Consider the following 14608-nt stretch of genomic DNA (forward strand, 5'->3'; position numbering starts at 1 on the left):
TGGTTTTTCAGAGATCCATCTTCTGTTTCTATTATCCCCTAAGATATGCCCTCCCCTTCAGAGTCAGAGCTGTGTTATAGGCCCTTTTGTGTTCCAGTTTGCAGAAGGGGAAGAAAGTGAATGGTCTTCTAACACTGAACATGCATTCATAGTCCATTGATGAGAATTCAGTCACATGGCTACCACTAGCTATAAGAGGGACTGGGAAATTCAGTTCCTAGCTGAAGAATTGTGTGACTTGCTAAAGCTTTGTTACTGTGCAGCCTGCTGCAGTGCAGTATGTTCCTCTGTACTCTCTATTGCCTGCTTATGGGCAGGCGGATCTAGAGGCTTGATCAGGCTAAGGTTCAACCCATTTGGAAAAACTGTATTTGGTGCTGAGTTCTTTCATCAGGATGAACTTAATGTCTGATTGTCTTTCTTTTTGTGATGTTGACATATTAGCTATTGATGCTCTTGTGTTTTGATTAATGGATACTTAAATCCATTAATTCATGGAAAAGGAGGTATTGTAATTATACATTTCATTTGCATTTATTATTTGGAATACATTTATAAAGAGATGCTTTCCCTCATCTACTATTTGCTTACCGAGTGGCAGGTTAAAATTTTGATTATTTACCTGTTTTCAGTATAATGAGTTGGTTTCCTATTATCCTTCAAACGTGTCCACAATTAGTTTTTAAAAAATATATATCATTATAAACTCTGTAATTAAACACTTTGGATGGGTTTCAGTCATTGGAAAATTTCCTTTTTTTAAAGCTCAAATTATGCTATCTTTTGGTCAGTGGGAGACTCTTAAAGTTTGTTCTCAAGTTCTTTTGACATGAGGCTAGTTGAATTTGTTAGTTACCTTGCTGCTTGGTATGGCAAGACATTTAGTTTATGATTAACTATTTCATTAAGAAGCCCTAATTACTTTTACTGAGAAAGGAGATTTTAAGAGCACAAGAAGGGATGGTCATTGCTACTGGGTGGATCACTGTGAACAGAATTAGAGAATAAAGAAATAAAATGTATGTGATATGTTACATACAAGCTCTTATATACATATGTGTGTGCATATACGTGTATTATTTATTAAATGATGATGGACTCATGAACTCTTACAATTCAAATTCAGGACTACATGGGTTTTATTTAACCTCCTCCATATTGTATCTGTATCTCTTTTCTTCTATACCAAGCATTCAGGGTATAAAGGACACAGGGAATGATAGAATTATAATACCCATAATCTCCTTTACTTCATCCCACATTACACACACAGCTGTCTTAGAATAACATTACTAATAATCCCACCACCAATGTTAATTACTGAGAACAGTTTAAAATTCTTTTCATGTTTTCCCCATTCTCATCTTTTTTTATTAGTAATTCTGTGAGAAGTCTGACATATAGCCATTATATAACTATATTTCTTTAGCTTTTAATCACTAGTGTAGTCTTAGTTCTATAAGTGTATGTGTAATGTTTACCACTAGTCTTATGTCTGTGTCTCTCTAGTCATGTTGGTTTTCTGAGGCTTGTTTTGTAGTAGATTCTTCAGAAAGGTCTTATGAGAGTAATATTCTCTGAGGTTTTTTGGTTTTTTTAAAAATGTATTTATTTATTTTTGGCTGTGTTGGGTCTTCTTTGCTGTGCACGGGCTTTTCTCTAGTTGCGGCGAGCAGGGGCTACTCTTCGTTGTGGTGCGTGGGCTTCTCATTGCGGTGGCTTCTCTTGTTGCGGAGCACGGGCTCTAGGCACACTGGCTTCAGTAGTTGTGGCTTGCGGGCTCTAGAGCGCAGGCTCAGTAGTTGTGGCGCACTGGCTTAGTTGCTCCGTGGCATGTGGGATCTTCCCAGACCAGGGCTCCAACCTGTGTCCCCTGCATTGGCAGGCAGATTCTTAACCACTGTGCCACCAGGGAAGCCCCTCTGTGAGGTTTTTTTAAATGTTGATAACAGTTTATCTGTGCTTTTCATACTTGAAAGTTGGTTTTGCTGGATATAAAATCCTTACCTCACATTTCTTTCTTTAAAAAATACTAAATACATTACAGTAGTCCCCTCTCATCCTTGGAGGATATGTTCCAAGACCCTAGTGGATGCCTGAAACCATGGATAGTACCAAATACTATATATACCGTTAATCCTTGAACAACACGGGTTTGAACTATGCGAGTCCACTTATACATGGATTATTTTCAATAAAATGATCTGTGGTTGGTTGAATATGCAAACATGGAAGGCCAACTGTAAGATTACATGTAGATTTTTGACTGTGTGGGGATTAGCATCACTAACCCCCATGTTTTTCAAGGGTCAGCTGTATTGTTTTTTTCCTATACATAAATACCTGTGATAAAGTTTAATTTATAAATTAAGCAAGTAAGAGAATATCTGAATTGCCAATATCACTACTCCTGTGCTTTGGGACCATTATTAAGTAAAATAGCGTTACTTAAAAACAAGCACTGCCGTACCACAATCCATCTGATAACCTAGATGGCTACTAAGTGACTAACGGGTAGGTACAGCATGGAAACACTGGACAAAGGAAGATTTACATCCAGGCCATGTAGCAGGTTGGTGTGAGACTTCATCACACTACTCAGAACAATACACAATTTAAAACTTATGAATTGTTTATTTCTGGAATTTTCCATTTAATATTTTCAGACCCTGGTGACCACAGGTAACTGAAACCACAGAAAGTGAAACCGAGGATAAGGGGGGACTACTGTACTCCATTTTCTTCTGGCATAAAATATTGCTGTCAAAAGGGCTGATGATAATCTAATTTTTTTTTCATTTTTATTTATTTATTTATTTTTTGGCTGTGTTGGGTCTTCGTTTCTATGCTAGGGCTTTCTCTAGTTGTGGCAAGCGGGGGGCACTCTTCATCGCGGTGCGCGGGCCTCTCACTGTCGCGGCCTCTCTTGTTGCGGAGCACAGGCTCCAGACGCGCAGGCTCAGTAATTGCGGCTCACGGGCCCAGTTTCTCCACGGCATGTGGGATCTTCCCAGACCAGGGCTTGAACCCGTGTCCGCTGCATTGGCAGGCAGATTCTCAACCACTGCGCCACCAGGGAAGCCCTAATTTTTTTTTATAAATTATATTTTTAGAAATTGTAATATAGTATGTCTTGGTATTAGCCACTCTGGGTCAACATTTTCAGATATGTGGTGTACTCTTTCAATATTTAATTATATTCTTTTTCAGGAAAGTTTTCTTGAATTATAGCTTTTAATATTTGATTTGTTCCCTTGGTTTGATTTTCTTTTTCAGGCACTCCTATTCAGTTTGTTGCATCTTTCCCTATCTTCTGTATTTCCACTTACTCTCAAATAATTTTTATTTCTTTTGCTTTAAGTATTTTTCTACTTTTTATCTTTTAGTTGTCTGAGGCATTATTTGTTGTGTTTATCACTCTTTTGTCATCTATTTTATCTTCATTTCTTAAATGATTTATTTTCTTTTGCAGTCTTCATTGAGTTTTGTGACCTAAATGCTGAGTTTTTAGGATGGCGATTTGTGTTAGAACATTTTCTGTATTTGTTTTAGTTTATTTTGAAATAGAAGGTTACATTTTGATCTTTTCTGTGGATTTTTTGGTGTGTTTTCATTGTTGTCGTGTTGCTATTCTACTTATTTTCTTTTTCTTTTAATAAGTTTGACATTTGACCTTGATACTTTTGTATTGCTTATTTTTATGTGGAATTGGTTTTATAAGACTTTTATGAGTTGTGACTCAGGGTACCTATTCTAACTTCTTAGAGCTCCCTCTTCTATTGTTTTTGTGAAAAATATAGTGACTTGCTTTCTAAAATTTCTTGATTCTGTTTCCCTGCTCTGCTTTTATCGAGGCTTTTTCCCCCTTTGTCTCAATTATCCCTGAGGCTTCCCTGGTGGCACAGTGGTTGAGAATCCGCCTGCCAATGCAGGGGACACGGGTTCGAGCCCTGGTCTGGGAAGATCCCACATGCCGCGGACCAACTGGGCCCGTGAGCCACAACTACTGAGCCTGCGCGTCTGGAGCCTGTGCTCCGCAACAAGAGAGGCCACGATAGTGAGAGGCCCGCGCACTGCGATGAAGAGTGGCCCCCGCTCGCTGAAACTAGAGGAAGCCCTCACACAGAAACGAAGACCCAACACAGCCATAAATAAAAATAAAATTAAAAAAAAGAAAGAAAAGAACAAAACCTTGGAAGATTCCCCTCCTCCCCGTCCTCCTGTCACTCTCTACTAAAAACCCCTCTCCTCATTAAAAAAAAAAGAAAAAAAAATTTTAACTATAGGAGTATTTATTGCCCTGGTATTTATTATATGGAATAAATAAAATAAATCCAAATATCTAACAAAAAAGCATTTAGTAAAATTAGGTGTACTGCTATAATCAGTAGATTATGTTCTAGAACATTATTTAATGGTATGAATATATTTGCAACATTAAATTTAAAAAGCAGATTATAAAATATTCTAAAAGGTATGCCCATTTTAATAAAAATATATATGAAGAAAAATGTCTGGATGATATACTCAAATAATTATTTTTAGGTGTTAAGATTATGAGATTTTTATTTCTTAGTTTTATTCATATTTTCTATAATTAACACATTGATTTTGTATTAAGAAAAAAGTTAAGTCAAACAAAAATATATATTCTCATTTGTTTTTAGTTTTGAGGTTTTTAAAAAATTAACATAAATTTGAGTGCATGATGTGTGTTGTATGTGTGAATGTGTATGTAAATGTAATGTCTTTTTAAAAGATGCAATTTTTTTGTTCTGGATAGAATCCAAATATTTCTATATAATGTCTGCATTTTCGTAATAAGGATCCTATTAATACTTAATGGATTCTATTAGATATGTAAATAACATTTATGTACAACTGAAAATAGTATAATTGAACTTTTCACGAAATTGAAGATGTCATTTAGAAGATTTCCTTTCCTTAACGCAGTGATAGAAATTAGATGTCAGAAACTCAGCCCACATGAGCAGTGTAGGGGGAGGGAATGTGGAGTAGTAAAAAAGGTTGGTCTTGTGAAGTCAGCCAGTTGTGGTTTTGAACTTGAGTTTTGTGATCATGGACATAATATTGAACCTCTTTGAGCCTTTGTTACATATCTGTAAAATGTAAACATATTGCCACCTGTTCTATGGGGTTGTGAAGATTTTAGGAAATAATGTATGCACTTTAGCCCTTTGCTGATCACAGTAAGTATTTAATAAATGATTAAATAAAGAAAATAATTGCTTCTGCATTTGAGAGAATATTTTCTGCCTTTAGTTGTGGAGTTTCTGTTTTGCTTTTTTGGTAGGTTTACGAATTGAAAAGTTTCTTTTTTTATTGAAGTATGGTTGATTTACAATCTTATATTAGTGTCAGTTGTACAACACAGTGAATCAATATTTACATAGATTATACTCCATTTTCAGTTATATGTTATATAACATATATATATTTATATTCCCTGTGCTGTACACTACATCCTTGTATCTTATTTATTTCATAATTAGTAGCTTGTACCTCTTAATCCCCTTCCATTGTCTTGCCCCTCCCCATCCCTCGCCCCAGTGGTAACCACTAGTTTGTTCTCTGTGACTGTGAGTCTGTTTCTGTTTTGTTATATACATTTGTTTTATTTTTTGGATTCCACATATAAGAGAGAACATAAAAGATTTGTGTTTCTCTGTCTGACTTCACTAAGCATAAAAGTTTCATAATGAGCACAACTCTATGACTCAAACTCATTTTCCAGCCATATATGTAAGGTACTAGTCAAGAATATAGACTCCATAATCATACTGTCTGGGTTTAAACTTAGGCTCTATCACTACTACCTGCAAAGCCGCTTAGTCATGATCTTGACCTTTTAACTTCAGGAAAGTTATTTGATTCTGTGTTTGTTTCCTCATAGTTAAAATGGGAATAATAACAATATATACCTTCTAGTATAGTTTAAAGGACTGAATGATAATATGTAAAGTACTTACCTCAATGTATGTTGTAGAATAAACCCTCATAAATACTATTTTTGTCTTTTTTTTAATTGAGATATAATTGACAGAACATTTGTGTTAGTTTTAGGTGTACAACATAATGTTTGATATACATAGTGTGTGAAATGTAAACTTACTTACCATATAAGTTTAGTTAAAGTCTATGACCACACATAGTTAACAATTTTTTTTTCTTGTGATGAGAACTTTCAGGATCTATTCTCTTAGCAACTTTCAAATATACAATACAGTATTGTTAACTATAGTCACTATGTTGTACATTACATTCCCAGGATTTATTTATCTTATAACTGGAAGTTTGTACGTTTTGACCACCTTCATTCATTTGACCACAAATACTATTTTAGATCTTATTGCCTCACCCTTTTCTAATCATTCATTTAACATTTACTTATTGAGTGCCTACCATATGCCAGGCACAGTACCAGACACTGAAACACCACTGAGCAAAACAAAGTCAGTGCCCTCATGAAACTCATATTCTAGTGCAGGAGATTGCAAATGAATATTGATGTTAGGCACTAATATTAGACAAGTCCTATGAAGAAAAATAAACAAAATAAGAAGATGGCAAATAATAGAAGGTGTTACTTAAGATTGGGTGTTCATTTTACCTAAGACTATGCAAGTACTTGGAGAAGAATATTCTTGGCTAAGGAAACAAGAGTCCTGATGCAATACCATTCCTGATGAATGTGAGGAACAACAGCATCCACTCCACTGTGGATAGAAAGGAGTGAACAAAGGAGAGAGTAGTGTAAGATGAGGTGAGAGAGGTTGATGATGTGGGGGCTTAGTAGGCCATGGTAAGGACTTTGGATTTGACCCTAAATGTGATGAGAACTCAAGATTTTGATAAGACGAATGATATGATGTGATTTATATTTTTAAAAGTTGCTGATTTTGTAAAGAAAAGATTTGGAGATCATAGAAGCTGCAAGAACATTTAAGAGGCGATTGCGATAATATGGATGAGAGCTGATGATGCCTTAGACTAGGTGATGGTGGTGGGGAGAAGTGATTGGATTGGGATTAATATGGGTATATTTGAAAGTAGAGCTGATAGGATTTACTAGTGTATTAGATGTGAGCAATTGTAAAAATAGTGGTACCATTTACTGAACACTCTAAGAGCAATTTATATTGGGAGCGTAAGAGTTTTGTTGTAGAATATTATTTTGGAAATGCTTATTGTGGAAATATTGTCCTTAAGTGGAGATTTTCAGGAGACAGTTTGATATAGGAATGGAGTTCAGGGGAGAGGTCTGGACTAGGGATAAAAATTTGGGAATTGCCTGTGTGAATAATATTTCAAGTCACTGCACTTGATGGATAAGTTTGAATAGAGAAGAGGGAGGATCTGAGGATAGGTCTGAGATGTTTAACATTTTCCAGTCAAGAAGAGGAAAAAGATCTAGCAAGGAAAACGTAGAAGGTACAGCTGGAGTTAGGAGGACAATGTGATGTCTAGTAACCTAGTGAAGAAAGAGTGTCAGGGAGGAAGAAGTGATCTACAGTTCTAATGGTGTTGGAAATTTAAGGAGAGGGTTTAAAATAATTTCTAGGAAGGAGAATGTGGGTAAAGCAGACTCAGGTTGCTTGATTGCCTGGCAATACTGGAGCCCATTTGAAGTGTAATGTCATAAATTTAAAGTTAGAGTAGTCAACATGGTTTGTAATTATAGCCATATTAATCTGCTCGGTTATGGGTACAGAGTAGGGAAAGAGTTGGATTTAGGGTTAGGATTTTTCCATGCAAGTATGAAAGAAGAACAGAGGGGCAAGCGAGTTGTGTACATGCAAGGGAGTGATTACAGTGATGAGCTGTAAAATCCAAGATGGCTAAGGAGGGCAGTGGGGCCAACTTCTGCTGCCAGTAACCACCTTCCACTTTCTCATCTCTGCCTGTTTTCTGAGATACCCTTTTCCTTTCTCCTTCCTGCCACCTTTACCAACTACCAGCCCAAACAAATACACACATCCCCAATATCCATATGTTCAAATTCAGTCCATCCTTCAAGGGATAGCAGACGTGGTGCTTCCTTCTTAAAATCTTTCCTCTTCACCCTGAATGAACAGTGATCTTGTTTCCCCTTTTGAGCTCCTATAGCACTCTAACTCTCAAGCTTGGTATTATATATTTGTGTACATATTTTACCTCTCCTACTGCAGTGTAGGGTTGCAAGGCAGAGGGATATGTCGCTGTATCCTTAGCATTTAGCACAATTGATGTGCAGCAAAGGTTTGATGAGTCAATGAAAATCTCAAGTAAAACAGTTTCTTCAATTTTTCCCCAAGCAATTTTTGAAACCAGTATTTCATAGAGATTACTTTTACTTTCATCTGTATATTCTTTTATACTCACTGTAGTCTGTACCAATGCTATGTTATTTCTTAATCATCATCATCATCACCATTATTTCATTTATTTATCTTGCAGGAGCACCTTTCCTTAAAGAAGTATATTATTGACATTGTGGTTGAAAGTGCAGCTCCACCAGAGCCTTTGAAAGATGGAGAGGAGCGGCAAAAAAACAAAAAAAAAGCCAAAAAGATAAAAGCCCGGATGAACTTCAGGTACTAAAAATATCCTTAAAAACAAAGAAAAACTCTTAGTGATGTATCTTTTTTAATGTAAATCCAAGGAAGACCCTCTCTCCCCGCCAAAAAAGTTTAAACTTGTTTGCTTCAAGAAAGCCTTGAAAATAACACTGATGAGCCTAATTTATAGCCACTTTCTTTGATTGAGAAAGAAAACTGCATATCGATCTAAAGCCCTTGCTTTCACCTGTTAAGAGCTCTTCTTATAATTGGATGCCAAAGCCCTGCCAAACTTGTGCCTCCTTCAGCATACAATAGTATGTTTAAGTATGTGTAAACCAAGCCTATTTTTCTTTCCAACTATTGATTTTTAAATGAAGTATCAAAGAAAATCAATAGCAATCAACAAATAGAAGTCTGCTGGCTGTAGTGTCAAATCCCATGACTAGGTTTAATCAATTTGGTAGCCTGTCACAACAAGAAAAAGTTCAAGAAATATCTTGAAATGGAAAGTGAGTTGTCAGATCTGTAGTTTATCATCTGCCTCCAAAGTGACATCTGAGGATCAGACAGCTGTGTAGTATATCATTACCTCACAAGCTTTGAGCATCATCTGATGACTGATGAGTCTTGTTCGAGGACACAGATGTAGTTCCTCCTTAGAAGATAGTTCTTTGCTATTTGAAGGAAGGTAGTCTGAATATGTTGTTATACCTTTATTCCCAAATGGTTTGAAAGATAGAGAAGCTTCACCCATGGGATAACAGAAATACAGGTCTAGAATAATGGTGAACAGGGGTTATCTCTCTATAGTTTCCAATTTCAGATTGTAATTTTAAAAGGTGTCCATTTCATCTATAGAATCAGTGAAAACTTGAGAGTACTCATTCAGGCAAAGAATAGAAAAGGCTTTTTTGATTGTATTTGTTGAAGTTCCTCCAAGTTTCTAAAACTAGTTTTGCAGTATATACTTCAGGGTATTACTGACCTTCATTTCTAGTTTGTGCTAAGAACTTGCTGACATCCTGAAATGCTGTAGAGTCCATTCTTCGGACCTTTCTTTTTTTTCCTCTGTGTACATGTTCCCTTGGCTAGTTGACCCAGTTCTGTGGCTTTAAATATTCTCCATTTGCTGATGACTACCAATTTTATATATCTTTAGTTTTACTCAAACTTAGTATGTCCAAACAACAAGCTCCTGCTTTCTTCTCTGCAACACCCCTCCCGAAAAAAAACCCGTTCTTGTCCCATAGTCTTCTCTATCGTAATGACCAGGTACTCTGTTCTAGCTGTGTATGCCAAAACCCTTGAAGTTGTCCTTGACCTTTTTCTTTCTCCCACACTACTCATCCAATCTAACTGCAAATAATGTTAGCTTTGCTTTAAAATACATTCAGAATTTGACTGTCTTTCTCTAGCATTACTACTTCCTCCTTCAACCAAGCCTCCGTCATATCTCACCTGGATTATTGCCGTACTCCTCTGACTAGTTTCTTTGTTTCTATCCTTGGCTCCTTACTGTCTATTCCAAACACGCTAGCCAAAGGGAACCTGTTAAAATGTGATCTGTCACGTCACTTCTCTTCTCAAAACCTCAGGGCTTTTAAACTTCAGTTTTCCTCTTCCTGGACGGCTCTTCCTTCTTATATCTATAGAGCTTAGCTCCCTTACCTCCTTCAGGTCTTTGCTCAAATGTCACCTTTTCACTGAGGTCCTTCAGGGAAGTATAGTATAGTTTTATATATATTTATATATATATATATATATATATATATACACATACACACATACATACACACACACACATATATATTAATATAATATATATAGTAATATAATATATATTATATATATAGTAATAATGCTAGTTTATTAAAGAAAATCTTTAAGTTATAGGAAAAAAACTATAATTCTGATACTAATATTTTGGCATATATATCCTTTTTATGCATACTTCTCTGTATCTATAGACTTTTTTTTTCATTGCAGTATGATTTATTTAAGTGAAAGTAGAGATCTCTAATGTACAGATTGTTTAGTTTTGCCAAATCTAGATACTCATGTAAGCCATACTCCTATCAAAGTTTAGAACATTTCCATTACTCCACAGAGTGTCTTTGTGTCTCTTTCCAGTCAGTCTTCCACCACTCCTGGTGCTTGGTAACCACTGATCTGCTTTCTATCATTATAGATTAGTTTTTCCTGTTCTAGAAATACATACAAATGAAATCAGATTCCTTTGTGGCTGGCTTCTTTTACTAAGTACAGTTGATCCTTGAACAATGAGAGGGTTAGGGGCACTGACTCTCCATACAGTAAAAAAATCCACATATAACTTATTGGTTCTCCGTATCTGCAGTTCCTCTGTATCCATGTTTCCACAGCCATGGGTTAAACCAACCAGGGATTGTGTAGTACTATAGTATTTGCTCTTGGAAACAATCCATGTATAAGTAGACCCACATAGTTAAAAGCCATGTCGTTCAAGGGTCAACTGTATACTGTTTTTCAGACTTATCTGTGTTGTGGCATGTATATAGTTTGTTCTTTTTCATTGCTGAACATATCCATTGTGTGCATGTCCCACAAATTTTTATCTGTTCATATGTTGCTAGACATTTGGGTTTCCAATTTTTGGCATTTGTAAATTAAGCTCCTATCAAGTCTTTGGGTGTATACACATTTTCATTTCTCTTGGGTAAATACTTAAAAGTATAATACCACACTGTTTTCCACAGTGGTTGTACTGTTTTACACTCCCATCAGCAAACTGTGGGAGTTCCAGTTGCTCAGCAATTTGTCAGTACTTGGTATTGTGAGTTTTTAAAATTCTAACCTAATTCCAGTGTGAGCATAGTGGTATCTCATTGTGATTCTGATTTGTATTTCCCTAGTGACTAATGATATGTATTGAGTATCTTTCCATGTGCTTTTTAACCATTCATATCTTCCTTTATGATGTGTCTGTTGAAGGTTTTTGCACATGTTAAAAGTTGTTTGTCACTTTATTTTTGAGTTGTTAATATATTCTAGCTACACGTTCTTTGTCAGATATGTGTCTTATGAATTTTTTTCTGAATCTGGAGCTTGCCTATACATTTTGTTAATGATAGCTTTTAATAAGCAAAAGTTTTTAAATTGTGACGAAGTCTATTTTATCAATATGTTCTTTTTTGTTCTTGTGCTTTCTGGGTTCTGTCTAAGAGGTTTTTGTCTGACCAGAGGTTAAAAAGCCTCCATATTTTTTTTCTAGAAGCCTTGTAATTTTAGCTTTGGCATTTAGATTTATGATCCATCTCAAATAAATTAGTGGGTATGATAGGAAGCATTGGTCCAAGTCTATTTTTCCATATAGATGCTACCAACAAGGGCTTAACTTCTAAAATATACAAACAGCTCATACAACTCAATAAGAAAAAAACAAACAACTCAGTCGAAAAATGGGCAGAAGACCTAAATAGACGTTTCTCCAAAGAAGAAATACAGATGGCCAATACACACATGAAAAGATGCTCAACATCGCTAATTATTAGAGAAATGCAAATCAAAACTACAGTGAGGTATCACCTCACACTGGTCAGAATGGCCGTCATCACTGATCATGCAGGAGGCTATGCATGTTCAGGGCAGTAGGTGTATAGGAAATCTCTGTAACTTTCAATTTTACTGTGATCCTAAATCTGCTCTAAAAACTAGTTAAAAAAAAATTCCCATATTTTATTAAGCCTGTATGAATCTGTAGTGACATACACTTCTTCATTCCTAAAAATTGTAATTGTTGTTTTTTTTCTTTTTTCTTTGATCGCTCTGTCCAGGAATTTATCAGTTTTATTAATCTTTTCAAGAATGAACTTTTGCAGTCATTGATTTTTCTCTACTTTTTTGTTTTCTATTTTATTGATTTATGTACTTTATTATTTTTATCTGTCTTTATATTTATTTTGCCTTTTCTCCTAAATTCCTAAGGTGGAAGCTTAGATTACTGACTTGAAACCTCTCTTCTTTTCTAATATTTGAAATTACACCTATAAAATTTCCTCTAAGCCCTGCTTAAACTGTATTCCAGTATTTCGATATTGTGTCTTAATTTTCATTCAGTTCAAAATATTTTTCAATTTCACTGACCCATTGGCTACTTAGAAATGTATTGCTTAATTTCCAAATAATTGGCAACTTTTCATGTATCTTTTTGCCTTTTTTTCCTGTGGTCAGAGATGCTACTGCACACAATTTCAATTCCTTTAAATTTATTGAGACTTTTATCTTCAGCATCTGATCTGGTCTATCTTGGTCAATGCTGCATGTTTACTTGAAAAGCATGTATATTTTGCTTGTGGTAGTGTGTTTTCTGTAGTGTCACTTAGGTGTGTTTGGTTGATAGTGTTGTTAAAATCTGTATTTTATCTCTGGTATTGTCCATTTCACCTTGTATCAGTTACATAAAGAAGAATATTAACATTTCTAAATATAATTGTGGATTTATCTATTTCTCACGTTAGTTTTTTCCAGTTTTGCTTCAAATTTTGAAGTTTTATTGCTAGATATATACAAATTTAGTATTATTTTATCTTCTTGACAAATTGATCACATTACCATTATAAAGTGTCCTTCTTTATATCTGGTACTATCCCTTATGCTGAAGTCCACTTTTTCTAATGCTAATAATTACCATTTCCACTTATTATTTACATGATAAATTTTTTCCAATTCTTTTAGTTTTAAACTTACAACTGTGTCTTTTTATATATTTTGAGCATCTCCTATAATTGTCATATGATTTAATCTTCCCTTTTTATCCAGTGTAACAGTGTCTATTATTTGCAGTTTTTAATCAATTTACATTTAATGAAATTATTGCTGGGGTTGTTTTAAGTCTACCATCTCACTGTTCTCTATTCATCTGTAAATATTTATGCACCCAACATAGGAGCACCTATATTAAATATATAAAGCAAATATTAATAGATGTAAAAAACAGATTGATAGCAACACATTAATAGCATATGACTTCAGTACCCCAATTTAGCAATGGATAGATCATCAAAACAGAAAATCAGTAAGGGGGCACTGGCCTTAAACAACACATTAGACCAGATAGACTTAGCAGATATGTATAGCCATTCCATCCCAAGACTGCAGAATTTACATTCTTCTCAAGTGCACATGGAACATTCTCTAGGATGGATCACATGCTAGGACACAAAACAAGTCTCATTGAATTTAAGAAGATTGAAATCATTTAAAACATTTTCTGACCACAATGGTATGGAACTGGAAATCAACTACAAGAAGAAAACTGAAAACAAAAACCACACATATGGAGACTAAACAACATGAAACTAACTAATCAATGGGTCAACAAAGAAATCAAAGAGAAAGTCAAAAAAATATCAATACCTTGAGATAAATAAAAATGGAAGAACAACCTTTGAAAACCTATGGGTTGCAGCAAAAGTAGTTCTAAGAGGGAATTTATAGAGATACAGACCTACCTCAAGCAACAAGAAAAGTCTCCAATAAATAATCTAACCTTACACCTAAAGCAACTAGAAAAAGAAGAAGAAATGAGGGCCAAAGTTAGTAGAAAGAAGGAAATAATAAAGATCAGAGCAGATTTATTCCTAGGTATTTTATTCTTTTTGTTGCAATGGTAAATGGGAGTGTTTTCTTAATTTCTCTTTCAGGTTTTTCATCATTAGTGTATAGGAATGCAAGAGATTTCTGTGCATGAATTTTGTATCCTGCTACTACCAAATTCATTGATTAGCTCTAGTCGTTTTCTGGTAGCATCTTTAGGATTCTCTATGTATAGTATCATGTCATCTGCAAACAGTGACAGTTTTAATTCTTCTTTTCTGATTTGGATTCCTTTTATTTCTTTTTCTTCTCTGATTGCTGTGGCTAAAACTTCCAAAACTATGTTGAATAATAGTGATGAGAGTGGGCAGCCTTGTCTTGTTCTGATCTTAGTGGAAATGGTTTTTTACCATTGAGAACGATGTTGGCTGTGGGTTTATCATATATGGCCTTTATTATGTTGAGGTAAGTTC

General features: G+C 35.0%; 1 protein-coding gene across 6 annotated transcripts in view; it reads left to right on the forward strand.

The window, feature by feature from the left end:
- SCAPER (S-phase cyclin A associated protein in the ER) overlaps positions 1–14608 on the forward strand; it is a 489933-nt gene that overhangs the window by 218137 nt on the left and 257188 nt on the right. For all 6 annotated transcript variants that reach the window (XM_068556227.1, XM_068556251.1, XM_068556256.1 and 3 more), the window contains one exon: positions 8458–8594. In XM_068556227.1, coding sequence (XP_068412328.1) covers positions 8458–8594 — 137 coding nt within the window. The remainder of the gene's footprint in view (positions 1–8457; positions 8595–14608) is intronic.

This window comes from Eschrichtius robustus, chromosome 1 (genome assembly GCF_028021215.1).
Source record: "Eschrichtius robustus isolate mEscRob2 chromosome 1, mEscRob2.pri, whole genome shotgun sequence".
Classification (NCBI taxonomy): domain Eukaryota; kingdom Metazoa; phylum Chordata; class Mammalia; order Artiodactyla; family Eschrichtiidae; genus Eschrichtius; species Eschrichtius robustus.